The sequence below is a fragment of the Astyanax mexicanus genome, chromosome 11 (genome assembly GCF_023375975.1).
Source record: "Astyanax mexicanus isolate ESR-SI-001 chromosome 11, AstMex3_surface, whole genome shotgun sequence".
NCBI lineage: Eukaryota > Metazoa > Chordata > Actinopteri > Characiformes > Acestrorhamphidae > Astyanax > Astyanax mexicanus.
This window is the reverse complement of record NC_064418.1, coordinates 49,658,334-49,686,283: the sequence shown is the minus strand read 5'-3', so window position 1 is coordinate 49,686,283 and position 27,950 is coordinate 49,658,334. Positions and strand designations below refer to the sequence as shown.

The following is a 27,950-nucleotide window of genomic DNA, read 5'->3' as shown; positions in this document are numbered from 1 at the left end:
TTAGTTGGGTTTATAAAATATGTACAGGTTACAACATTTATTTTAATACAGTCATTTGATCTCTGGACAGTATCCAAAAAAACATCTAACATGAAAGTAAACCTAAAAAACCCTTTACCTAAAAATGAAAACACTTCTGGTGATGAAAATCTCTAGGATTTTGTAATGAGGCTTATTTCTGTGTTAGCACAGTTAGACAGTGTAGTGAGTGTAGTCACTCTGGCTTGTTTTTATAATTGTAGGACTATGTTTTCTATATTAAAATTACTTCTAGTATCTCCCTCCAGTCTGTGAAATGACAGAGTGTTGCTGTAATGCTGGTAGACTGTGTAATCGTTCCACTGTTCCTAAAAGTGAAAGTACGTAGTGCACTAAAAGCAGAACTGGATTTCCTGTATTCTGACACTGTGTTAACGTCATAGGATTCCATTACAGATGAACCATTCATTCATACACCCACTGTCACAGCACGCACCACTCTGAGCTCTGAAACACTGCAGGTAAGACTCTCTTTATTACTGTAATTATAGATTTATACACTGTAAAAGCAGACCTGTTTAACCCTTTCAGATCTATATTCTTATTTCTTGTGTATTTCTTGCATTTAACACAGAATGAATGAGACCCTTTCTCACCATTATAACCGTTCATTAGCATTTGTAAAGCATTATAATCTTATTATAAAGTGACTCAGTGTGCTCCTATAGGCTGGTGAAGGACATCAGGCTCTCTCTCTCTCTCTGTTAATTGGATATCCCAGTTTTAACAGTATATTTCTCTTTATTTCAGCAGGTTTTAGGTTATGAACACAGGTATGTCGGGTTCAGCAGGTACAGCAGTGTCTCAGCAGATCTCTCACTCTGTGATGAACCGGATCGTGGAGGAGCTGAGCGAGGAGGAGCGGAAGCGTCTGGTGTACCTGTGTGGAGCTCTGGACTCTGAGCGCTGTGCTGATCACGTCCGGGAGATGCTGCTGATGCTGATGGAGCAGGAGCAGATGAACCGGCAGCTTCTGATGGAGCTGATGGTGAGGATGCAGCGCTACGATTTACTCAAGTGTGTTCTGAACACCACCAGGACTGAGGCTGAACGTCTGCTGAAGAACAGCAACAACCTCTCAGAATACAGGTGAGTCCAGCACACAATTATTCTATTATTCATTACATTACCTCTGGAATATAATCAAGAGGAAGATGGATGATCACAAGCCATCAAACCACCAAACTGAACTGCTTGAATTTTTACACCAGGAGTAAAGCAGCATAAAGTTATCCAAAAGCAGTGTGTAAGACTGGTGGAGGAGAACATGATGCCAAGATACATGAAAAGCTGATTAGAAAACAGGTTTATTCCACCAAATATTGATTATTTCTGAACTCTTAAAACTTTATGAATATGAACTTCTTGTTTTCTTTGCATTATTTGAGGTCTGAAAGCTCTGCATCTTTTTTTGTTATTTCAGACATTTCTCATTTTCTGTAAATAAATGCTCTAAATGAGAATATTTTTATTTGGAATTTGGGAGAAATGTTGTCTGTAGTTTATAGAATAAAACAACAATGTTCATTTTACTCAAACATAAACCTATAAATAGCAAAATCAGAGAAACTGATTCAGAAACTGAAGTGCTCTCTTCATTTTTTCCAGAGCTGTATATTGATTTTCTTAGGTAGTAGAACATTATCAAAGAAAATAAAAAAATAGGGGGCCTTAATTATGTTTAAAAGCTTGAGAAAACAGCTTTAGCAACATTCTGATTATCCAGTAATGTAATCAGAACGTGGTGTATAACTAAAATATTAACTGACTTTTATATTTATGTTATTTTTTATTATAATTTTTAATGTTGCTGTGTGTATGTTTAGATAAGGCTCCGAGTGGTCCAGTGGTCTAAAGTGCTGCCGCTATGATCGGTAGATCGCTGATTCGAATCCCAGTCATGCAGCTTGCCATCAGCTGCCGGAGTCCTGAGAGAGCACAGTTGGTCTTGCTCTCTCTGGGTGGGTACAGTAAATGGTACTCTGTCTTTCCCCTCATCACTCGTAGGGTGATGTGGATCAGCACAAGGCTGCATCTGTGAGCTGCGCTGCACTTTCCTCCGAGCGTTAGTGCTGTGATGCTACTCAGCAGTTCAAAAAGAGGCAGAGTCTGACTTCACATGTGCTAGTCTTCACCCTCCTGGTCTTGGGGAGTTTACTAGTGATAGGGGGAGTCCTAATGAGTGGGTTTGGGTAATTGAGGAGAAAATGAAATAAATATTAGCAAAACTGTTTTTATTCGTGTGTTTATTTTCAGGATACTGATGGATGAGCTGAGTGAGAACCTGAGCTCATCTGATCTGAAGTCTTTGGTGTTTCTGCTGAGAGGAACGTTACCCACAGAGAAAGCAGAAAAAATCGAGGTGAATATGTTATAAATATATAAAACACATATTCAAACATCTTCTACTGCTGACAGTAATGAATAAAACCATAAATAATAAGCTGTTCCTGTATTTATATATAAATATCAGATGTCTGAGAGATCAGGTTCCTCCTGTGTTCATATTTTATGATCATATTTTATGATCCAGTAAAAGTTGACTGAACTGAATTCAGATGCTGATCTCATGTTTGTTCTCATTATGGTAAATAAGGGAGTAAATATGAGCTGTTTTGGAAATAGCAGTAAAACCCCTTCAGCAGGGGATTAGTGTGACCTTTGCTTTCCGGCAGGTGTGTTTCTGTTCCACACATCAGTTGGTTTGTGGGTGAATATAAGGTCATGGGAGAGCAGTTTATACATTTATTACAGTGAGAGATCAAACACAATGTTTAAAAACTCCAGCAGCACTGCTGTATCTGATCAGTGCTAATCACTTCAATGCTGAGATTAACTACCCACCACCTAAATAATAATAATAATAATAGTTGGTCATAATGTTGATTAGCTGGGTTGTGTATTTATACAGCTCTGGGAAAAAATGAAGAGAGCACTTCATTTTCTGAATCAGTTTCTCTGATTTTGCTATTTATAGGTTTATGTTTGAGTAAAATGAACATTGTTGTTTTATTCTATAAACTACAGACAACATTTCTCCCAAATTCCAAATAAAAATTTTCTCATTTAGAGCATTTATTTACAGAAAATGAGAAATGACTGAAATAACAAAAAAGATGCAGAACTTTCAGACCTCAAATAATGCAAAGAAAACAAGTTCATATTCATAAAGTTTTAAGAGTTCAGAAATAATCAATATTTGGTGGAATAACCCTGATTTTTAATCAAATTTTTTTTTCATGCATCTTGGCATCATGTTCTCCTCCACCAGTCTTACACACTGCTTTTGGATAACTTTATGCTGCTTTACTCCTGGTGCAAAAATTCAAGCAGTTCAGTTTGGTGGTTTGATGGTTTGTGATCATCCATCTTCCTCTTGATTGTATTCCAGAGGTTTTTAATTTGGTAAAATCAAAGAAACTCATCATTTTTAAGTGATCTCTTATTTTTTTCCAGAGATGTAAGGTAGTTTCAGTTAACAGCTGTGCTGAATTCATCAAGAGTTAATTACTTGAATTTCTTGTCTCTTAATTTAAAGTTTGAGAGCATCAGTTAAAGTAAAGTAGTGAAGAGGTAGAGTTACAGGTATACAGTGAATAGTGAATATTTCAGTAATGTTCGAATCCAGGTTATGAGAAGCAACAACTACTCAACTAAATAAAGAATAAAAATGACTTTCAGAAACAAATGTAGGTCAGTCAATCGAAAAAAAAAAAATTCAAGAACTTTGAAAGTATCCTCAAGTGCAGTCACAGCAAATCCCAGCAAAAATAGTATATGGATGAAACTGGCACTCATCATAATATTCTGAATAATTTCCCGAAGAGTAAGTGCTGTAATCGTACCCCGTGAGGTCTGAGCGTAACTGTCCTGATCAGGAGACTCATCCCGAGGCTGGGTTCTGTTTCTGCAGTGTTTCCTGGACCTGGTGGTGGAGCTGGAGAGGCTGGATCTGATCTCCAGCAGCAGGATGGAGGTGATGGAGCAGAATCTGAGGGCCATCCACAGAGTGGACCTCGCCCGGAGGCTCAGCCAGTACCAGAGCAGAGGTATACCATAGCAACACCATAGCAACAAAATATAAACCATAGCAACCACTTTGAAATGCAATAGACACCACCTGAAACATCCAAAAACATGGCAAAAATTTACGTGACTCCAACTGAGACTGAAACACCATAGCAACCACCATATATATATATATATATATATATATATATATATATATATATATATATATATATATATATATATATATGAACTAAGGCCATTGAATGTAGTGGTTACCCCTTCTGCTTTGCATTAGTTGCTGTTTTTTATTTTAGTTAATTTATAAAATAAATTCTTATAATTAAAATAGCTATGAGATATATTTCCTGATTAAAAATTATATAATTATTTACATGCACCCCTTCTCTGAAGGGTTAGAAGGGCCTCACTGCACACCATTGATATATATATATATATATATATATATATATATATATATATATATATATATATATATATATATATATATATATATATATATATATTGTTTAACACTGTAATGTGTAGCTTTTTAGCTGATCTATTGGATCCGTTGGAAAACATACAATTTTATGGCAGAGACCACAGTTATAAAACTCATTTAAACTAAGTATAGTACTAAACTCTGGCTCTCCACAACATCCAGCTTCTAGCTAACTGGTTAGCTAAATTAATTTTCGCTAATTATAGGTTACAGGTTATAGGTTTTTCATTCACACAGTGCTCAGTGCCTGTCTCCTCATTAATAATACAGCTGAGCTGAGCGAAACGATTCGGGGCTACTGGAAAATTATTTGGGGCTAAAGCCCCGGAAGCCCAGGCCAGACGACGCCCCTGGCAACCACCTAGCAACCTCGCAAACTTATACCAGGCATAAGGGCACTGTAACTTAATTAAAAAAATAATAATTTAAGGAATAAAGAGATGTTGGAAAATGTTCTTTTCCACACAGCATTAACCAGAACTGAACCTGCAGAGTTTCAAACACTCCACATCCAGTAATTCCTGATTTAAACAGTGAAACCTGTGAACTCTCAGGTCCGGTTTCAGGTGTGCAGTGTTCTCAGGGAGGGTCAGTAACACCATTTCTGTTTTTGTACTCATTTATATACATAAATACAGGACTGTGCAAAAGTTTTAGGCACCAAAGCAAATGACAATAATCCATTTATCTCAGCAATATGAGTGTTTTTACCTGAAAAAAAGCACCACATATGATTTAAACAGATGCAAAAAAAACATACAGTACAGGCCAAAAGTTTGGACACACCTTCTCTTTTTTTAATGCATTTTCTTTATTTTCATGACTATTTACATTGTAGATTCTCACTGAAACATCAAAACTATAAATGAACACATGTGGAGTTTTATGTACTTAACAATCAAAAAGGTGAAGTAACTACAAAAAAAAATATATATATATATATATATATAAGGAGTTCCCAGAGGTGTTTATTAGCACTTGTTGCTCCTTTGTCTTCTTCACTCTGTGCTCCAGCTCACCCCAAACCATCTGGATTGGGTTCAGGTCCGGTGACTGTGGAGGTTCAGCTCATTTTTTATTAAGTACATAAAACTCCACATGTGTTCATTCATAGCTTTGATGCTTCTGTGAGAATCTACAATGTAAATATCAGTCATGAAAATAAAGAAAACGCACTGAAAAAGAGAAGGTGTGTCCAAACTTTTGGCCTGTACTGTAAAAACAGTAAAACGTAAGAAGGAATTCTCATTTTAAACTATAAGTGTGTTTTATCCTGTGAGCCGAGCTGAAGAACAAAGTGTAGAGTAATATATCAAACTGCTTTTCTTAAGAAGAAGAAGTGAGGAAACTTTGGTTTTTCCAGGTACGGATCTTTTTAGATGAGTTACGTCACTTTCACTTCACTTCCAAAGTAACTTGGAACTTCATCTTATGATCAACTCCACCGATTATTATTATTATTATTATTATTATTATTATTATTATTATTATTATTATTATTATTATTATTATTATTGTTATTATTATTATTATTATTATTATTATTATTATTATTATTGTTATTATTATTGTTGTTATTATTATTATTATTGTTATTATTATTATTATTATTATTATTATTATTATTATTGTTATTATTATTATTATTATTATTATTATTATTATTATTATTATTATTATTATTATTATTATTATTATTTGGGTGGCATGTTCAATCAATAAACCTTTATTTTTATTGGGGAATACATCATCAGTGACCCTCATTTACAATGTTTAAAAGAGATTAAAAACATTTATTAAGAAATAAGAAATGATAAGGAATAAAAAAGTTACAAAATAATAATAATAATAAATATATATATATATATATATAATAATAATAATACATTTTATTTTTATAGCGCTTTTCAGGATACTCAAAGACGCTTTACATTGCATAAAAAATACAATATGAAAATACATAGTAAAATAATCAACATCATCATCACCAACATCATCAATACCATACAATAGAAATCAAATAGAGCAAAACAATCAAAGCATAAAAGATAGAAAATTTAAATTTAAATTTAAAGAGATTAAAAACAGATGAAGAAAAGGAAAAAAGGAGAGGGACATAGAAATGTTGCATCATGTGTTGAAAGCAGATCTGAAAAGGTGAGTTTTGAGGAGAGATTTAAAAGTGGGAAGATCAGAGCAGTCGCGGAGGTGTTTTGGGAGAGAGTTCCACAGGGAGGGGGCAGCTATGGAAAAAGCTCTGTCGCCCCAGGTCCGGTGCTTGGTTCTACCAATGGACAGTAGATTGGCGTCAGATGATCGAAGTGAACGGGAAGGAGTATGATAATGAAGCAGGTCAGTGAGGTAGGGAGGGGCCTGATTATGGAGAGCTTTGTGAGTAAATAAAAGAATTTTGAATTGAATACGATGAGTGACAGGGAGCCAGTGAAGTTGTTGGAGGACAGGTGTAATGTGGTCGCGGGAGGGAGAACGAGTGAGGAGACGTGCAGCGCAGTTCTGAATATATTGAAGTTTATTTAAGATTTTGTTAGATGTGCCGTAAAGAATGCTATTGCAGTAGTCAATTCTAGATGTAATGAAAGCGTGGATCAGGGTTTCAGCGGAGGAAAAGGAAAGTGATGGACGAAGGCGTGCAATGTTTTTTAGATGAAAAAAAGCAGATTTTGTGATTTGATTTACATGATTGTCAAATGAAAGATTACTGTCAAAAATGACTCCAAGATTACGGATGTTTGAGGAAGGAGACAATGTAGAGTTGTCAATCGTGAGCTGGAAGTTTGTTGTGTTTTTTGTCAGGGATTTCGGACCGATAATAATCATGTCAGATTTATCACAGTTTAATTTGAGAAAGTTGGTTTTCATCCAGGATTTTATTTCAGTGAGGCAATTTGTCAGAACAGAAAGAGATGCAGTAGTGATGGATTTGGTAGAAATGTAAAGCTGGACATCATCAGCATAGCAATGGAAATGAAGGCCATGCTGACGAATGATGTTACCGAGAGGAAGCATGTAAAGTATAAATAGTAGTGGACCAAGCACCGATATATATATATATATATGACAAAATATATATATTGTCACATGAAATATATCTATTTTACATATTTATTTTATTCAAATATATATATATTTGAATAAAATAAATATGTAAAATAGAACATTCTAAAAGACCAAAAAACAAACTGACACTTAAAAAGTAAAAATTTGTAAAATATAAAATAAAGAAAAATAATAATAGTAAAAGTAAAGTAAAATGATAAGAATGATAAGAAATGATGAATTGAATAATAATGACCTAAGAATATAACGTAAGAATCAAATATGAAACATTAGAATACAAAAATAAAAGTTAATAATAAATAAATAAAAATAAATTAAATAAATACAAAATAAAATAATAAGACAAAAAAAATAATAATAAAAATAAAATAAAAAAAACTAACACACTGTGTTACACAGCATGTTTCACAAGATATTTCCCATGAACAGCTGTGTATGTGTAATTTTGTGTCACGAGGCTCGTAGTCTCCCCTGGGTAGAGGTTTTTCGTTACTCAAGTTTCCAGACAATGGTTTTACTTCATCTTATTTTTACGTCTGTAACTGATACTAAGGAAACTACGATACATTCACTTCCTTTTATTAGCCACAAGCGTTTTCATGTGACAAACATCACAGCGAAAGTGCACAGCGTATAGTATAAAATGTAGTAGTAGTGGAAAAATACTTAACATAGTTTAGCACAGTGATGTATCAGTCTACTCATGCTTTAGTAGAGCTCAGTAACACTGAGATTAATAAATACCTGATCATCAGTACAGTGATTTATCAGTCTACTCATGCTTTAGTAGAGTTCAGTAACACTGAGATTAATAATTAATAACTGATCAGTACAGTGATTTATCAGTCTACTCATGCTTTAGTAGAGTTCAGTAACACTGAGATTAATAATTAATAACTGATCAGTACAGTGATTTATCAGTCTACTCATGCTTTAGTAGAGTTCAGTAACACTGAGATTAATAATTAATAACTGATCAGTACAGTGATTTATCAGTCTACTCATGCTTTAGTAGAGTTCAGTAACACTGAGATTAATAATTAATAACTGATCAGTACAGTGATTTATCAGTCTACTCATGCTTTAGTAGAGCTCAGCTCAGCTCTAATGCTTTAAATGAATAGTACTGTATCTTTTTATTTCAGCTGAAAGACCAGAACACAAGCCCACAATGAAGAATACCCTCTGGAGGCCTTGCTTATCAGCTACAGTGAGTATATCTTGTAGTTTTTATTGTGGCACTACAGTGTTAGATTACAGAATGATGTTACCTCAGTAGTTTTGTTTGATGTGTCTACAGCCAAATTCCTTGTCTGGAATTCCACCCACTTCCTGCGGGAAAAGACAGGTTCTTTCCAGACCCTGTGCTGGTGAGTTTATCAGAACAAGCTTTTATCAGCACTTTATATCCAACTTACATTTTTTAGAAGGATGCAGTGATAGGGGATGGGGGATGTTTAATTATTTAATAGTTTGGATTTATACTAAACTCATAAAAACTATAAATAAAAACATATGCATTACATTTTTACATTACATTACATTTGGCAGACGCTTTTGTCCAAAGCGACTTACAATATGCAATTATTTAGTAAACAAAAAAGTGTTAAACAAACCAGAATATGTTTTATATATTTTACATTCTTCAAAAGTATCTCCTCTTGTTTAGATGATCAGTTTTGAACATCTCTGTTGGATTTATTTTCTCAGTCAGTTTTATGAGGTAGAGTCTCCTGGAATTCAGGCTTTCAGTTAACAGCTGTGCTGAACTCATCAAGAGTTAATTACTTGAATTTCTTGTCTCTTAATAAAGTGTTTGAGAGCATCAGTTAAAGTAAAGTAGTGAAGAGGTAGAGTTACAGGTATACAGTGAATAGTGAGTATTTGAGTAATGTTCTAATCCAGGTTATGAGTACTACTCATACTACTCAACTAAGTAAAGAAAATTACGTTAAGAAAAATGAAGGTCAGTCTATACAAGATAAATTTCACGAATTTTGAAAGTGTCTTTAAGTGTAGTCGCCACAAATACACAAATACTAAGCGCTGCCACTATGATTGGAAGATCGCTGGTTTTAATCCTGTTCATGTAGCTTGCCATCAGCTGCCGGAGCCCCGAGAGAGCACAGTTGGTCTTGCTCTCTCTCTGGGTGGGTACAGTACAGTAGATGGCACCCCTCATCACTCCTAGGGTGATGTGGATCAGCACAAAGCTGCGTCTGTGAGCTGATGTATCGAGCGTTAGCACTGTGATGCTACTCAAAAAGAGGCGGAGTCTGACTTCACATGTATCGGAGGAGGCGTGTGCTAGTCTTCTTAACCCTCCTGGTGTCCTAGTGAGTGGGTCAGATAATTGGGGAGAAAATGGGAAAAAATAGAAATACAATTAAAAAAAAAAAGTTATAATGATTAAATTGGCACTCATCAGGACCACCTCAGAAAAGGTAGACAAAGAAAGAGTTTCCTTTGTTGCACAGGATAAGTTTATCAGAGTTACCAAAGTATTTTGGTTTGTTTAACACTTTTAAGATACAACATGATCCTTATGTGTTCCTTCATAGATAAAGGCAGCTCACTGTTCCACTTTACTATTTTTGTGTTTTAACTGCTTTTTAATAATTTGAAAGTATTTATAACCTAATTAATAACTGTTAATAAACTCCTCTATAAATAATTTAAAAAGTATTCTTATTGTTAAGTGATATTTTGATTCTTTTGACTTCTTGTAAATGTATTATAACTCTTTCATTATTGTCTTTCATCGTTTCATATTATTTTGATTTTGGAAAGTTTGGTATTTCTCAGAAAAGCAGGATGTTAATGATGGTAAGGTGGGCTCAGATGAGTCAGATTTGCAGGATAGAGTTTAAGGTGAATTCCAAAGAGTCTCAGCATGTTTTAGTGATCTAGATTATAAGTGATAGGCGAGTTTTTAGTGAAGTTTAAGCACGTTTGCCGTGTTAAAACAAACTAAGTGGGACAAACCGCTATCTGATAGTGTCCTAGGTTACCAGAACACTCAGTGTCCCCTTAGCACTGCGGTTAACGGCTAATGCTAATGCTGCTGCACCCAGCCTTAGTGCTGGAGAAACTTAACTGAAAACGCACCCTTAGAGAAAATATTGGAACTCTAAGCTTACTGTTAATAAACGTAAGAGCTTTACTCACCCAAATAAACAGTTTTCAGGAGAGAAATCTGTGTAGATTAACATCCAGTGTTTCTAACTTTAAAATAAAATGATTTTTTTTTAAGAATTACAGTTTTGTTTACTTAGACACTCCCCCAGCTTTCCCATTAGAAGGGAAAAATGGCGACACCCTTGCTCACTTCGATCTAGGCATCCTTACTAGTGTCGTTTAAAATGCACCTTATAATCCTGTGCATCTTGGCATCATGTTCTCCTCCACCAGTCTTACACACTGCTTTTGGATAACTTTATGCTGCTTTACTCCTGGTGAAAAAATTCAAGCAGTTCAGTTTGGTGGTTTGATGGTTTGTGATCATCCATCTTCCTCTTGATTATATTCCAGAGGTTTTCAATTTGGTAAAATCAAAGAAACTCATCATTTTTAAGAGGTACCTTTTTTTTCCAGAGCTGTATGTTCAGCAACCTTACTGAAGCTCAGTGATTACCTGTTCAGCAAAATTATATCCAGCTCATCTGTTCCCATGGCAGCAGCCCACTGTTTGCATGCTGTATAGTCGTTACTTTTTATCATGTTTCCCTATAAACAAAGTCAGGTTTAGACTGGATTTCTTCTTTCGTTTTATGATGGAGATTTTACCTGAACTATTTTAACTGGATGTTTCTCAGATCATTTCCCACCAATTTCCTGTGAATTTAAGGAGAAAAAAGAAGCAGAAGGGGAAAAGAGGAAATAAAAAACCCAAAAAACTAAAGCAGCAGAAACAAAGTGACGTAACAAAACTCTGACTGGAAAAACTCTCCGTAACAATACAGCTGTGCAGGGAAGAGAACAATGCAGAACAATAGCGGTAGATGATAAGAGAGCGAGTAGATAGGGAACAAGGAACTGCTACAGGGGATTATTACGATTTATGTACAATGAAAAAGGAACATAAAGAAGAATTAAACTAAATGAATTAGAATAGAATAAAAGTGGGCGGAGCTGCAGTGTTTCAAACTAAGCTGAAGGCCTGATCAAACATGAAGGTTTTTTAGCTACACAAGCTTTATTACATACAGAACTGTACACATATATATTTTCATTTCCTGATAGAGTATTCCGATAGAATATATATTAATAAAATTAATACAGAATATTTAGTTTTTACAGGCAGCTGGGGAGGAGTGTGTAATAGAGTGGAGGACAGTTTAGAAGTGTAGAAACTAGTAGGTGGTGTTAATGTTATGGCTGATAGGTGTAGATATATCACAGTATAGAGAGTATATGTATTCTAAGTGTTTTTGTACTTTTCTATAGTTTAATATTCTGCTCTGTTTTTAGCGAGTGCTGCTGTGCTGCAGAGGAGCTCCATCAGTCAGCGCTGTGAGGTAATAAAACCACAATAAAACTCAGTTTCTGACCATTTTTCATTTTTAGCTTTTTCTTTCTGAATCTTGAAAATAATTTGAAATAAAATCAAATTTTCTGGTTCTCAGAATTAGAGAATTGAATAAAGGATAATTTTTTTTATTTTACGTGAAATTCAGATTGTGATTGGCCGAAATGGAAAACCCCAAAAACTGGAAAACTGGATGAAAACCTATTTCGTTTTTTTATACTACATGGACAAAAAATAATGAAATAATAAAGAGTCCTTATATAGTCTAGAAACTGGTCTAGAGACCAAGGTACAGCTCTGGAAAAAAATTGAGAGGCCACCTCAGTTTCTGAACCAGTTTCTCAGATTTTGCTATTTATAGGTAAAAATATTCTCATTTAGAGCATTTATTTGCAGAAAATGAGAAATGTCTGAAATAACAAAAAAGATGCAGAACTTTCAGACCTCAAATAATGCAAAGAAAACAAGTTCATATTCATAAAGTTTTAAGAGTTCAGAAATAATCAATATTTGGTGGAATAATCCTGGTTTTTAATCACAGTTTTTTTCATGCATCTTGGCATCATGTTCTCCTCCACCAGTCTTACACACTGCTTTTGGATAACTTTATGCTGCTTTACTCCTGGTGCAAAAAAATCAAGCAGTTCAGTTTGGTGGTTTGATGGTTTGTGATCATCCATCTTCCTCTTGATTATATTCCAGAGGTTTTCAATTTGGTAAAATCAAAGAAACTTTTACTGAAGCTTAGTGATTACCTGTTCAGCCGACAAATATCCAGCTCGCTTGTCTACACTGTTTGCATGCTGTTTTGTACTATACCTGACAACCCTGTATGTGGAAATGGGACTGGGGAGACTGGCTGTGGGCAGATTTAGAGCATTATCATGGACTTAATATGATTATCATGACGTACTGCACCGTTCAAATAAGAAAATACTGGCTGAAGCTCTGTTAAAACTCAACATATTTCCTAATATCTGATCATACATCCATTCTAGCTGTAGAGTTAGCATTGCTATATAATATCTTGACATCTAGCCAGTTTATCTCCTGTTCTCATCATGATTCACCCTTCTGTCCTCTTTAGAGAGTGGAGGATGAGTACAGGATGCAGAGCAGAACCAGAGGACTGTGTGTCATCATCGATTGTGTGGGAACTGAAGGAGGTGAGTCAACTGAAGATTTACAAAAAACAAGACGAGGAATGAGTGTTTGTTAAGAGTAAAGTGCTAGAGATTATGAGTCATTAATATGTTTCAGCTGGCAACTGATGCAGGGAGTAGCTTCTCCTTGGTTAAACAACCATGTGAAAAGACTCATCCTGTGATCGTGGGAAAAGATATTGATCTGTTTCAGAAGGGTCAAAATATTGGCATGCTTCAATAATGCAGAGGAAACATCTAAAGAGATTGTAGCTAAAACTACTAAAATCAAGATTCCACAGCGAATCCAACCAAATATCAGAGAGTGTGACCTTTATTTTGGCCATTTGTATTTTAGTAAATTATAATTGACTAAATAACTCAGAATGCAGTCAATGCAAACTTAAGTAGTTCACATTTCTGACCATTTTTCATTGTTTAGCTTCTTCATGTTTCTGATTCTTTGAAAATAATTTTTAAATAAAATCCAATTATCTGGTTCTCAGAATTAGAGAATTGAAAAAACCTAGAAATGAAAACCTAGAAAACTGTAAAACTTTTTACGTTTATGTTCAGCAACCCTACTAAAGCTCAGTGATTACCAGTTCAGCAGAAACAGAACAGCCAGTAGAAACAATTCCACCGTAAATCGAACCAAATGTTAGAGTGTATGATCTTTATTTTGGACATTTGTATTTAAGTAAATTATAATTTGACTCAATGACTCAAAAGTTCTGAATCCAGCAGTACAATCTCGTCGATGCAAACTTAAGCAGTTCACATTTCTGACTAGTTTTTATTTTTTAGCTTATGATTCTTGAAGAGACTTTTTAAATAAAATGCAATTATCTGGTTCTCAGAATTAGAGAATTGAAAAAAACCTAAAAATGAAATCCTATAAAACAAAAAAAAAAACTTTTACTTTTATGTTCAGCAACCTTACTAAAGCTCAGTGATTACCTGTTCAGTGGAAAAAAACAGCCAGTAAAAACAATGCCATCGTGAATTGAACCAAATATTAGAGTGTGTAATCTTTACTTTTTATTTTGGACAATTTTATTTTAGTAATTTATAATTTAAATGATGTAAATTTTCTTTTTCTGCAGTTTTTCTACAGCAGCTTTTTGAAAGTCTCAGCTTCAGGGTGAGTCTTCACAGTCTGCTGAGCGTTCAGGACATGCTCTCCACCCTGCAGGACGTCTCCAAACAGAGGGAGCACTACACGGCCGATGCTTTTATCTGCTGTATCATCAGCCGCCGCTGTTCCTCTGGTCTGCTGGGGACGGACCCCCGAGGTTCAGGGTTGGGTCTGGACTACATCCGGCAGCTTTTTACCCCGGAGTTCTGCCCCGGCCTGGCGGGAAAACCCAAACTCTTCTTCATCCAGAGCTACGAAGTCTCAGGGGGTCCGCAGGGTAGAGGCAGGGCTCAGATTTGGGATTATGAAGATGGAGAGCTGGAGACGGACGGACCCGCCGTCGCCTCCTACAGGCCGGAGGTGCTTCCTGCAGATGCTGACGTGTTCTGGAGCCACTGCTCTACAGAGGAGCATCAGCTGAAGATGGTTAACCATCGATCGGTCTACCTGCAGTCTCTGAGAGGAGAATTACAGGAGGCCCAGAGAAGGTAAACCTCAGAAACACTGCAGATTTATTCATAACACAATTCACAACCTTTATACAATAAAGGTACATTAATTAACAGTAATTACTATTATTATTAATTCTGCTATACTAGTGTTGATTAAATATAAACAGCAGAGGTTTACGACCACTTAAAAATGACGAGTTTCTTTGATTTTACCAAATTAAAAACCTCTGGAATATAATCAAGAGGAAGATGGATGATCACAAACCATCAAACCACCAAACTGAACTGCTTGAATATTTACACCAGGAGTAAAGCAGCATAAAGTTATCCAAAAGCAGTGTGTAAGACTGGTGGAGGAGAACATGATGCCAAGATGCATGAAAAAAACTGTGATTAAAAACCAGGGTTATTCCACCAAATATTGATTTCTTAAAACTCTTAAAACTTTATGAATATGAACTTGTTTTCTTTGCATTATTTGAGGTCTGAAAGCTCTGCATATTTTTTATTATTTCAGTCATTTCTCATTTTCTGTAAATAAATGCTCTAAATGAGAATATTTTTATTTGGAATTTGGGAGAAATGTTGTCTGTAGTTCATAGAATAAAACAACAATGTTCATTTACTCAATGATGTAAATAAATATTTAAAGATAAAGATTTAACAATACAGTACTAATAATCATCTATAATAATTTCTATACAAACAACAACTTTAAGGACTAAAAATAAAGGACTAATAGATAAAATAGTTCTAGTATTTATGTGTTTGTTGATGATCACCTTTATTTTATTTACGCTGCTGTAATCTCATTATATATATATTTGTATGTGTTTCTGCAGGAGGATTCACATGGTGGATGTGCACATGGCGGTGAATGGAGCCGTATATGATCACAACTATAAACACCCCCGATCATCATACAGCGTGAATCTCAGACACACACTGCGCAAACACGTCTACTTCTGCTGAACCTTGTTATATATTAATATAGGACCAGTCAAAAGTTTGGACACACCTCATTCAGTGTTTTTATTTATTTCCCCATTTTCTATCCAAATTAACACAGCAAATTATCCAACCCAGTTTTTAGGACTCCCCTATCACTAGTGATGCCCCAACACACCAGGAGGGTGAAGACTAACACACGCCTCCTCTGACACTTTTGAAGTCAAACTCCGCCTCTTTTTCTAACTCTTTTGCCGAGTAGCATCACAGCGCTAACGCTCGGAGGAAAGCGCAGTGACTCTGGTGGTTCTGATACATCAGCTCACAGATGCAGCCTTGTGCTGATCCACATCAGCGCCATCTACTGTACCCACCCATAGAGAGCAAGACCAACTGTGCTCTCTTAGGGCTCTGGCAGCTGATGGCAAGCTGCATGACCGGGATTCAAACCAGCAATCTACTGATCATAGTGGCAGCGCTCTAGCTGGACTCTACCTCATGAAGACACTGAGATTAAAATACCAAGAGTGTGCAGATCTGTCCTCAAATATAAATGTGATACTGTGAAAAATCTAAAGTATAAAACATATTCTGATTTATTATTATTAAAAACAAAAAACTGCATGTGTTTCTGTAGAGCTTTAATATAGTCTTTAATATTAAATTTAGCATCTAAAACATCATAAAAAGACTGAATGAAAAGTGTGTCCCAACTTTTGACTGGTACTTTATAATTAGTGTTAAACCAGGATTAAATGATTCATATTGAATTGTCTGAAGTGCATAAAAAAACAGAACATAATTAATTGTATCAATTAATTTAGTGACAGCATTAACTTTCTTGTATTTTTAATACAGAAAGTGTTGGGTATCTCTGGCTTTCTATTAATGTCATGTATATTAGACTATAGTAAAAATGTTATACAAGCATATGACACATTATAATGCATTTATACTGCATTTATAATAGGTACATGGCTGTAAATATTAATAAAAATGGATAACAAAATATATCCATGTTTATTATGCATTAATAAATGTGATTATAGTGCATCATAAGCTTTGCTTGTAATATGTTACATATCTGGGTTAAAATATATACAAAAATATATCTATATTCTCCCATGATGGAGATCCATAGCTTTTTTTTAGAGTGTACAATGATACATTATAATATATTATGTATTAATATAAGCCACCATAATATTAAACATTATCATAATTAATGAGTGATTATAAGCAATTATAGCATGATTTGGCTATAGATATATACTCTTATGCATTTTTATAAATATTTATAGCCATGTTATGAGTATGTTATAGAGTCTAATAAACATGACATTAATAGAAAATGATAACGTGTTTTATTGTGACTGTGTTACTGGTGGTATCTCCACATGGGGGCGCTGTAAGATTTAAAATCTGAGTTACAGCCCAGCTGTTAATCCTCCTTTTATCTTTTGGGCCAATTTGAGCCCATTCAGTATTTCAGGTCATTAAATAAATCATTTATATACACTATATTGACTATACTGCCAAACATATTAGCTTACTATCCAGATCACTGAACACCAGCGTTTAATAAAATTGAGACGCATATGCTCATTCATATTAAGCAAAAATCTGCAAATTATTATTATTATTATTTTATTTATTTATTTATTTTTTTTTATTGTCCTTTTTTATTGTTTTATTATTTGTTTGTTTCATTCTTAAGTGCCTTCTACTGCTTGTGTTCGAGAAGTAACATCTGAAATAAAGATCTGGAATTTTCAATTTATGCCAGTTATTTATTTATTTATTTCATAATTCATTTGCTCCTCTGACAAAATTCAAGTGAATTGTACAGTTTAAATATTTAATATATATATAGATCACTTCAGTTTCTGAATCAGTTTCTCTGATTTTGCTATTTATAGGTTTATGTTTGAGTAAAATGAACATTGTTGTTTTATTCTATAAACTACAGACAACATTTCTCCCAAATTACAAATAAAAATATTCTCATTTAGAGCATTTATTTACAGAAAATGAGAAATGACTGAAATAAGAAAACAAGTTCATATTCATAAAGTTTTAAGAGTTCAGAAATAATCAATATTTGGTGGAATATCCCTAGTTTTTAATCACAGTTTTTTTCATGCATGTTGGCATCGTGTTCTCCTCCACCAGTCTTACACACTGCTTTTGGATAACTTTATGCTGCTTTACTCCTGGTGCAAAAATTCAAGCTCAAGTTCAGTTTGGTGGTTTGATGGTTTGTGATCATCCATCTTCCTCTTGATTATATTCCAGAGGTTTTCAATTTGGTAAAATCTAAGAAACTCATCATTTTTAAGAGCTCTATTATTTATATATATATATATATATATATATATATATATATATATATATATATATATATATATATATATATATATATATATATATATATATATATATATATATATATGTATCATGTTTTATTGTAAATGTTTTATTAAAAGCCCAGCAGAGGGTGCAGGGTGTTAAATTACCACATGGTGGCGCTGTTTGACTTAAAATGTGACCCACAGAGATGCAGATGAATGAATCACCAAGAAAACCATTCAGACAAATGAATGAACAGATTTTCATTATAATAAATACACATTAATCTTTCCTACCTTTACTTTCACTGTCATTTGATTGCAGACAGTACACATCGAAGAAATGTCTTTTTTTTATCTGAACAACCTCAATTTTCATTTAATAATGTACTGTACATTCATTCCTGCATTTCAACCCTGAAACACATTCAAAACACTGTTGGAACAGAGACAATAGAGGGTTAAAAGAGAGGTTTAAAAGCTAAATATTGATGTGATTTAAACAGATGATTCCATCAGGTGATATAGATGTATTAAAGCCCATTTTCATTAGTGTTGGTTTTCCATTAAAGTGTCTTCTCTGACAACTCAATGTTCTACACTCACTAATGCACTATGATATTATTATTAAACCCATACATCACCCAGTACCCCTCTAAAACTACTCCTCCCATTCATAGCATTTTCAAATGCTATTTAAGTATTTTAAATGCTTAAAAGGTGGAATCAGCAAAAATCAGGAGGTTTAGTGGCCCTTTAATATTATTATACTTTATTTTTATTATTTCTTCCTCTGAGATTCTGATTCTGATTTACAGTGTAGCCGAGCATTATTGAGAATATAGATTTAATTGTCATGAATTTAGCAGAGAAAATTAAAACAAGGCTATTAATTTAATCATTAGGAAAATAAATGAACAAATAAAATTAATTTAAAAAATAAGCAATAAAGCAAAAGATGACTTATGGTAAAATTAAACTGATCTAATGTAATAAAGATGGTTTTATAATATGTTAGCACCAGTTTAATCCGGGTATTACTGTAAATCTGTGCTCAGGTTTTGCTGCATAACGTAAGGTCAAAGCTTGGGCTAATTAAAGCACAGCCCAATCAAAGCACGGGAAGGGGCGGGGCTTGTCGGAATACAGGTGGGCGCAGAAAAGGTGACAGAGGGATACTACTGACCAATCCTACTGTAAGGGGGCGTGGCCTGGTGGAATGCAGGTGGGAGGTGAAAACAGAAGCTTCTAGCCAATCCCTTTAAAGGAGGGCGTGGTTATATCTAGCCAATCAGAGCTTGGCGGGGCGTGGTTTGCCTGAATACAGGTGGGGGAAAGCGCACACGGCGCCGCTGCGGCTGCAATGGCGGAGTTCTGGAGGTGATCGGTTCTGCTGAGATTCGGACCTGCGGGACGGAGGATCCAGCGGTTCCGTGCGCGGGATCATCCGGAGGGTCGCGCGCGCACATCTGTATGGGAGCGCGGGGCACCTCCCTGCTCGTGCCGCGCTGAGCTGAGCCCTGCTGGAGGAAGGCGGGGAGGGACCGCCCGCTCTGCACTGGATTATCCGCTCCGGAGCTCCGGGACGCAGGATGGCTGAGCGCAGCTCCACCGGCCTGATGATGATGATGATGGTGGAGCCTTCACCCGCCCTGGCTCTCACCCTGCCGGCCGAGGTGCGGGAGAAGCTGGCTGAGCTGGAGCTGGAGCTTTCTGAAGGTAGGCTGAAGGTGGAGGAGGTGGTGGTAGGGGTTCCACCCCTCTTCAAAGCATGAACCTACAGGGCCTGTAGGGGTTAAACCAACTGAGAACCTCAAAGTTTAGTCCAAGGCTTTCATGTTGGCTTCACATCTGGATGGTATAAGGTCAGTGATAGAATTAGGAAGGATTGGTCAAACTGGATTGGACACTAGATTATGGATTCCATGTTGGCCCCACACTATGGACCTTCACCAGTGTCAGTGATTAAATAATTTAATGGATTTAATAGATTAAATATGGTCCATTGGTCAATATGTGGGACCCTTATGGCTGTAACAGTAGAACAGAAAGTTTTGACTTCCAATCTGGATGTCAGGGATGGTACTAGTTAGTGGTCAACTGGTTCACATGGACACTAGATTTTGGATTCATTGTTGGACCCACAATATGGACCACCACCAGTGTCAAAATGATGGAACCAGAAGAGGTTAAATATGGCCCAATTTAAACTATTTGGCTTGCATGTGAGAATAAGGTGGGCTGTTACAGTAGAACAGAAAGTTTTGTCCATGAGCTTTTTGTTGGCTTCACATCTGGATCAGTCAGTCAGTCAGTGATGGTGATAGTAAGGGTTCTGGTTAGGAAGGGAACTGGTTCAATTGGAAACTAGATTTTAGATTCCATGTTGGCCCCTCAATATGGCCCTCCACCAGTGTCAGTAATGGGACCAGATGGGGTAAATATGGTCCAAATAAAAAAACAAAACAATTTGGGACAAGCAATAAAGAAGGGGTGAACAAACATTCCTGGTTCAGGAAACCTACTTTTGTAGGTTCAAAATTATGCCAGCCGCTATAGGAGGGGTGAACCATGGTCACCATCTCGGTTGGACACTCCAAATGAGATCGTCCAGCTGGGTCCCAATATGGACCTTCACCAGTGTCATTGATGGGACCAGGATGGGTTAAATATGGTGCACATGTCAACTATTTGGGACCCTTGTGAGAAAAAAGTGGGCTGTTTCAGTAGAACAGAAAGTTTTGTCCATGCGTACCATGTTGGCTTCACATCTGGATGTCGGTGATGGTACTAGAAAGGGTTAAACTGGGCTGGGCAATCCAAATGGAAACTAGATGGGACCTATGTGGGATTAAGAGGGACGGTTGATGTTTGATTCCATGTTGAATATAAGAGAGTAGTTGGACCATGATGGGTTAAACATGGGGTCTATTTGTTTTGCTTTGCTAGTTATGGAAATCCAGGACATTTTTGGTCATGCGTTCCATGGGTACCTCATGTATGGATGTAAGTGATGAGACCAGTAGGGGTTAAACGTTAAACACCGTCCATCATTGTAATGATAAAACCTGTTTAAATAGTCCAACTGGGTCCCAGAAGGTTTTGTCCATGTGTCCAATATTGACCCCACTTATGGATATTAATGATTGTCAGTGATTGAACCAGCAGGGTTTTGCATTGTTCACATTTCCATGTTGGCCCCACATAGGGATGTCATTGATGGACCCTGCAGGGTCAGTAATGTGATTAGTAGGGGTTAAACATGTGCCCACACTCTATCCATGTGAGCCCCACATGAGCGTGTCTGCTGGGTTATATGGTTGTGTGTTATCTCTGTGCTGCTTGGTGGGATCTCTCAGCTTGGTTGAATGGATCTAAAGGTCACTGTTAGCCCTCTTTCATGATAAATGTCTTCTTGGCAAAGCTGATCTCAGACTAAACTGCACCACTTCAGTTTCTGAATCAGTTTCTCTGATTTTGCTATTTATAGGTTTATGTTTGAGTAAAATGAACATTGTGGTTTTATTCTATAAACTACGGACAAAATATTGTCTTTTAAATGATTTATTTACAGAAAATGAAAATGGCTGAAATAACAAAAAAGATGCAGAGCTTTCAGACCTCAAATAATGCAAAGAAAAAAGTTTTAAGAGTTCAGGAATCAATATTTGGTGGAATAACCATACTTGGTTTTTAATCACAGTTTTTTCATGCATCTTGGCATCATGTTCTCCTCCACCAGCCTTACACACTGCTTTTGGATAACTTTATGCTGCTTTACTCCTGGTGCAGACATTCAAGCAGTTCAGTTTGGTGGTTTGATGGTTTGTGATCATCCATCTTTCTCTTGATTATATTCCAGAGGTTTTCAATTTGGTAAAATCAAAGAAACTCATCATTTTTAGGTGCTCTCTCATTTTTTTCCAGAGCTGCTTTTGTCTTCTGCTTAAATGATGATGTCTGAGTTTAAGATGAGCTTAAACTCAGACAAACTAACCCAGCCAACATGCTCATCTGAGCTCCCATAGGTGGAACATGGGCTTGGTGGGTTCCAGGTGGCCACCATGGCTTCCATAATTGGCTCCATTGTTCCAGCCCTCCATATTATTCTCACCTGGGTCTCATCAATACTGTCACAAACAATGGTACACAAGTGAGGTGTATCCTCAGGGGCTTTGGTAAGGAAACATATTTGTACTGTATTCCTTTGCAGTTTTGTGTACACTTACGTAAGGCACCAATATTACCAATAAAGATCCAACATGAGCGTGTTCTTTTGTGCGTATTGCTATGTTGCACGGTAGGATCTCCCAAATGGACCTAAATGATCTAAAGTGAGTTATTTAAGGTTCTTCTGCATTTCGCCACTGTCCAATGAAAAACCCTCATCTCCAAAACAGCACTTTACAGAAGAGAGAAAAAGCTTATAAACTTTCAATGGAAGTCAAGTTAAAAAGAGTTTATTTTAGGTAATTTTGAAGTGTTTCTTTTGGTACGTTCATCAGGAAATTTTGGCACAGTGTTAGGGACAGTTTGTCTGTTCAAATTATGTAATAAACTAAAAATCGTAAATGGAGAAGTGTTTTTCATAGGACAGCGACGATTTTTTGTGTTGGTTTTTAGATTCGGAGTGTTTCAGAATGTATGCATGTAAGTTTATTATGGATCCACTGTGAACATTTCAAGTTATTTCTTTTTTTAGATGGTTATTGGAAGCTCTCTTTTAGTGGAAATGTCTTGGAAAAGCTGACCTTAGACTGGACTGTAATTAAAAGTAACCCAAAACCCTTTGGTTTGAATGGCTTGGTTTGATTCACTGTAAGAAATTTCAGTAATGCTGGCTTATTCAAATGTGTATTTTCTCCAATTTGTTCAACTGAAAACGAAAAGGTCAGAGTGATCTAAATCACTGTAAGCATGTGAGTCACAAACGTTGCTGTATATATCTGTTTAATTCTTCTTTTTGAGAAATTATTTTTGTTGCCAATGCTGAGCTCAACACTTAAAGATGACTTGTTATAATATTCATGGTGAGAGTTTTGCTCAATGTTTATTATATTAGTCCTAGCATTAAAAAAACAAACGGCAATGAGAAACACGGCATTAGCCAAGCTATAGCACAGCTTACCTTAGACTGGGCTGTGGTTGGACAGTAAACACAAGGGTGGTTTGGGTTAAATTGCTGTCAAGATCCGAGGATATTCTGGCATTTAAAAAGTTATAAATCCAATAATGATATACTGTAGTTCTTCAATTGCCATAAAGCTGAGCTTAAACTGGTCATCGTGGTGTTATTGCATTGCTAATTATTCTAACCTAAAGCATATTTTGTTGCTGCTTTAAATACCAGTTAAAAACTTTGTTGAAAGCTTCTGGAGAAGCACCCTGACCCTACTGAACCTTATCGAGGAGATATCAGATCAGATTAATCTGAGTTTAGTGTGATAATGCAGGTAGACTGGTCTGATTGTGATCCAGCAGAAACATCATCATCACCCCCATCATCATCCTCCTGCTCTCGCTCTGTGTTTTTGGAGGAGTTTATCTGTGTTCTCTGTTCAGTAGAGGAAGTGTGGTGAGTAGAGTGTAGTGAAGGTAATGAGGCTGGTTTAGATGGTGGTGGAATGTGTGTGTTTTGGCCGCTGGACCGTGGTGAAGAATGTGCTGTTCAATTATTAAAAGAAAAGCTGAGAAAAATGTAAAACTCTGCAGCAGGTGTGGCTACAGATCTGTAGATGATCTGATTGGGTTCTTTAAAACTTGGTTTGACATATTGAAGCTCTGCAGTTTTTTTTGGCAAAATAGAGTGAGCGTTCACTGTGAATATCTACCTCACTCTACCTCACTATACCTCACTATACCTCAATCTACCTCACGCTACCTCACATATTTTTTGAACTGTTTGATGTTATCGTAGGATTGTTGGGGTTTATTGGGTTGGTTGGATTTAGTTGGGAATGGCTGAGTCTTGTTGGGTTGGTTGGAGAGTTTTGGGTTGATTGGGGTTTATTAGGTTTGTTAATGTTGTGTAGAGTTGGCTGTGGTTTGTTGGTTGGAATTGGTTTATATTCTGTTCAGGTCTGAATTTATCTAAGATTAGTTGGGAATATTGGGTTGTATTTTGTTGGCTTAATGTTGGTTGGGGTTTATTGGGTTGGTTGAATATAGTTGTAAATGGCAGTCTTGTTTTGGTTTTTTTAAGTTTGTAGAGGTTGTGATTTAGTTGGGAATGGATTTTAGGGTTGATTGTGCTTGAATAGTTTTTTGTTAGGTTGGGTAAAGTTGGCTGTTGTTTTTAAGGGCTGGAATTTGTTTATGTTTGGCTTGGATCTGGATTTAGCTAAGATAAATTGAGAGTTTAGGGTTGTTTTTTTGTTGGATTGCTTGATTTTGGTTGGGGTTTATTGAAGCTTTGGTTGGTTGGTTGGTTAATTGTTAATGTTTATTAATCAATCTACTTCAATCTACCTCACACTACCTTACTCTACCAGGCTTTACATCAGTCTTCCTTACACTACCTCGCACTACTTTGCTTTACCTCACTCCTCATTACATCACATGAACACAGTCTGCAGTGTGAGGTTGTTTCTGTTGTGTAATGCAGTTTGAGTTTGCTGTTTTATCACAGCCCTTTTGGTGTGTTATCACGGAAACCCGTATCACGAAAGCAATAAAAATGCGTTTTTATCATGAAATCCTACTATCTACTGATCATAGGCTGTGTTTTTGAGTGGTGCCATATGCAAAAACACCAGCAGTTACAGCAGCACCTGGCTGTGATCTGCGCTGCTGCTGTTTGAGTATGTAAATGCTCAGACCGGTACGACTACACTGGGATTTGCATGATTGGCTGAAGCTCGTCTGCGTCAGCTGCAGTGAATGCTTTCTTTTTTCATCTGAATCTGCAGTGATAAGGAAGAGCGTACTGCTGAACAGTGGTTCATCAGGCTTTGGGTTTGTCAGGCTTGTTTGACATAGTTGGCGTTTGCTGAGGTTTGGTAGAGTTTTAGATGTTTGTTGGGATTTGTTTAGAGTTTGATTGTTAGACTTTATTACTTTTTTTGGTGAGGTTAGTTGAATTTATTGATATTTGCTTTTTTGTTTGGGGTTTGTAGGGTTTTTTCTGACTGGGTTTATGTTAGGTGTAGTTTGCCTGGAGTTCATTGGGTTGGTTTGACTGAAGTATATTCTGTTGGTTTGGGTTTGTTAGGGTTTGTTAAGGGATGGTGGGGTTTATTAGGTTGGATGATGTTAGTTGTGGTTTGTTGGTGATGTTGGGTTTGGTTTGGGTTTATTAGGTTGGTTGATTTTTGTTGGGGTTGGTTAAGGAATGGTGGGTTGGTATGGGTTTGTTGTGTCAGTTGAGTTCTTTGGTTTGGGATTGCTAATAACTGCCAGAGCTAGTTGATTATGTCAGATATTCATTGGTAATTTCTGAGGTTGATTGATGTTTGTTGGGGTTTGTTGGTTGGTTTTGTTTGGAGTTTGTTGTGTCTGTAGTTTTTTTTTGCTTGGTTGATGTTGGTTGAGTTGACTATTTCTTTGGGTTGGTTTTGTTTTGTTGGGAATGTTTGGGTTGGTGGGAGTTTATTAGATTGTTTGATGTTCGTTGGGGTTGATTAGATTTCTTTGAGTTGGTTTGGTTTGGTTGGGAATGTTGAGGTTGGTTGTGTTTTATTAGGTTGGTTGATGTTTGTTGGGGATGTTGTAGTTTGTTTGGGTTTATTAGGTTGGTTGATGTTTGTTGGGGTTGGTAAAGGGATGTTGAGGTTGGTATGGGTTTGTTAGGGATGTTGGAGTTGGTTGGGGTTCATTAGGTTGGTTGATGTTTGTTGGGGTTGGTTAAGCGATGGTGGGTTGGTATGGGTTTGTTGTGTCAGTTGAGTTCTTTGGTTTGGGGTTGCTAATAACTGCCAGAGCTAGTTGATTATATCAGATATTCATTGGTTGGTTTTGTTTGGAGTTTGTTGTGTCTGTATTTTTTATTTACTTGGTTGATGTTAGCTGGGGTTGACTAGATTTCATTGGATTGGTTTGGATGCTTTGTATTCGGTTGATTGTATTGGGTTTATTGAGTTGGTTTTATGTTCATTGGTTGCTTTTCTTGACTTGGCTGTTGTTAGTTGGAGTTGCCTGGGCTTTATTGGGTTGGTTGAGACTTACTAAGGTTTGTTTGGATTTTTTTAACTGGCAATGGCGGAAGTCTTGTGGGTTGATTGGGGTTTATTAGGTTTGTTGAGATTTGATGGAGTTGGCTGTGGTTTGTTGGCTTGATTGGAATTAGTTTATATTGTGCCGGTCTAGATGTAGCTAAAATTAGTTGGGAGTTTTGGGTTGTTGTTTGTTGGGTTGATTGATGCCGGTTGGGGTTAATTGGGTTGGTTGGATTTAGTTGGGAATGGCTTTTTGGGTTGATTGGGCTTTATTAGGTGTGCTGAGATTGAGAAGAGTTTGCTTTTGTTTTTAAGAGCTGGAATTGGTTTATATTTTGCTTGGATCTGGAGATAAGTTGAGAGTTTGGGGTTGTTTTTTGTTGGATTTCTTGATGTTGGTTGGGGTTTATTGGAGCTTTGGTTGGTTGGTTGATTGTGAATGCGTATTAATCCATCTCCCCATTCATCTACAGTATATTATAGTAATAAACAGCAGTTATACAACAGATGTACAGTATCAGTTTACAGAACAGTATAGATAAATTTTTTTTAGCTGTATATGGATCTGGATATACTGATGGATGGGTGTATTTATTGTATTGATTCCCATGAGGACACTTGTGTGTGTTTATAACCCACAGAATCTATATATAGACACAATCAATAGCTAGTCAGCTAACTCCATAAATCACACTTAATTTTACAGAGTGCAAACATGTTAGTACAAAGACAAAACACAGTAAAAGTGTGGGAAAAACAACCAAATCAAAGCTTTTATATTTAGTAGTCTGTGTGTGTGCCTCCATAAGTATAACCAATGCAAAGGACAAAACCCACAAAACTCTCAGAGCACACAGAGCCCAGCATGAGTAATAAATAAATAAAATAAGTGATGCTTGGTCTGTAAACATGCCCGTGGCGTTGGCTGTTCAGGGTTATTGTGCTAAATTCTCTGCATTTTTAAACGTAATGTTATTTGCAGTGAATGATGATGTTTGCAGTGTTGGGAACTGGTCTTGCCTTTGGCCTCAGGATGGGAACGCTGGTGTGGAAGTGTTGATTTGGATGTACAGTGTGTTGAGTGAAAATGACCCTTTTAAAAACTAGAACATGTCCTTAAAAGCCCGGCAGCGAGATGGAAGAAGCTGCAGCCGAGCTAATTAGGCTGCTTTCCTTCTGGATCTTCAGTAAGTTCTCAGCGTGGCTCCACATCACGACTCTGAGAGAGAGAGACGGAGATCTGTAGTAGAATCACTGCTGAAAAACCCTGAACCCGTTTCTGCTCCACCGTCTGAGATTAGAGCCTGAAGCTGCTTCATTTTCTAAAGATTAGTTAGTAGTTTGTTTCTGTTGTTGGTTTGAGGTGAAGTGTTGTAGTGTGCGGGAGGGAAACTGGGTTTCTGAGGTGTTCTCAGGTGTTCTGAGGATAGGGTTGGGTATTATATCATAAATATCACTTCAATTTTTATAATTTTTATATACAATATATATCTTTATGGAATTTCAACCCTACTATCTACTGAAGCTAGGTCTAGTTTTAGCTTGATTTTTTTTTTACATCTGTCTATCTCACACTACCTCAGTCTACCTCACTCCTCCTTACTCTGCCTC

The 27,950-nt window shown here is 36.3% G+C and overlaps 2 protein-coding genes and 1 long non-coding RNA gene across 12 annotated transcripts in view; 2 read left to right on the top strand and 1 right to left on the bottom strand.

Moving 5' to 3' along the window:
- Nucleotides 1–27,950, bottom strand: part of LOC125804967 (uncharacterized) — a 193,138-nt gene that overhangs the window by 74,064 nt on the left and 91,124 nt on the right. The window lies entirely within an intron of this gene.
- On the top strand, nucleotides 410–17,841 carry LOC103047016 (CASP8 and FADD-like apoptosis regulator). 2 transcript variants are annotated; one of them, XM_022663923.2, is made up of 10 exons: nucleotides 410–500; nucleotides 790–1,128; nucleotides 2,296–2,401; nucleotides 3,953–4,088; nucleotides 8,776–8,840; nucleotides 8,931–9,000; nucleotides 12,101–12,147; nucleotides 13,246–13,324; nucleotides 14,407–14,926; nucleotides 15,733–17,841. In XM_022663923.2, the coding sequence occupies exons 2-10, from the start codon at nucleotides 803–805 to the stop codon at nucleotides 15,860–15,862; spliced, it is 1,479 nt and encodes a 492-aa protein (XP_022519644.2). In that variant the 5' UTR covers nucleotides 410–500; nucleotides 790–802; the 3' UTR covers nucleotides 15,863–17,841. The 2 variants fall into 2 exon arrangements, with proteins under 2 accessions (XP_022519644.2, XP_049341037.1); XM_049485080.1 differs by having other exon boundaries at nucleotides 431–500; nucleotides 793–1,128.
- Nucleotides 19,523–27,950, top strand: part of dip2a (disco-interacting protein 2 homolog A) — a 159,830-nt gene continuing 151,402 nt past the window's right edge. For all 9 annotated transcript variants that reach the window (XM_049485077.1, XM_049485075.1, XM_049485073.1 and 6 more), the window contains exon 1: nucleotides 19,523–19,905. In XM_049485077.1, the coding sequence (XP_049341034.1) occupies nucleotides 19,779–19,905 (127 nt within the window). In that variant the 5' untranslated portion in view covers nucleotides 19,523–19,778. The remainder of the gene's footprint in view (nucleotides 19,906–27,950) is intronic.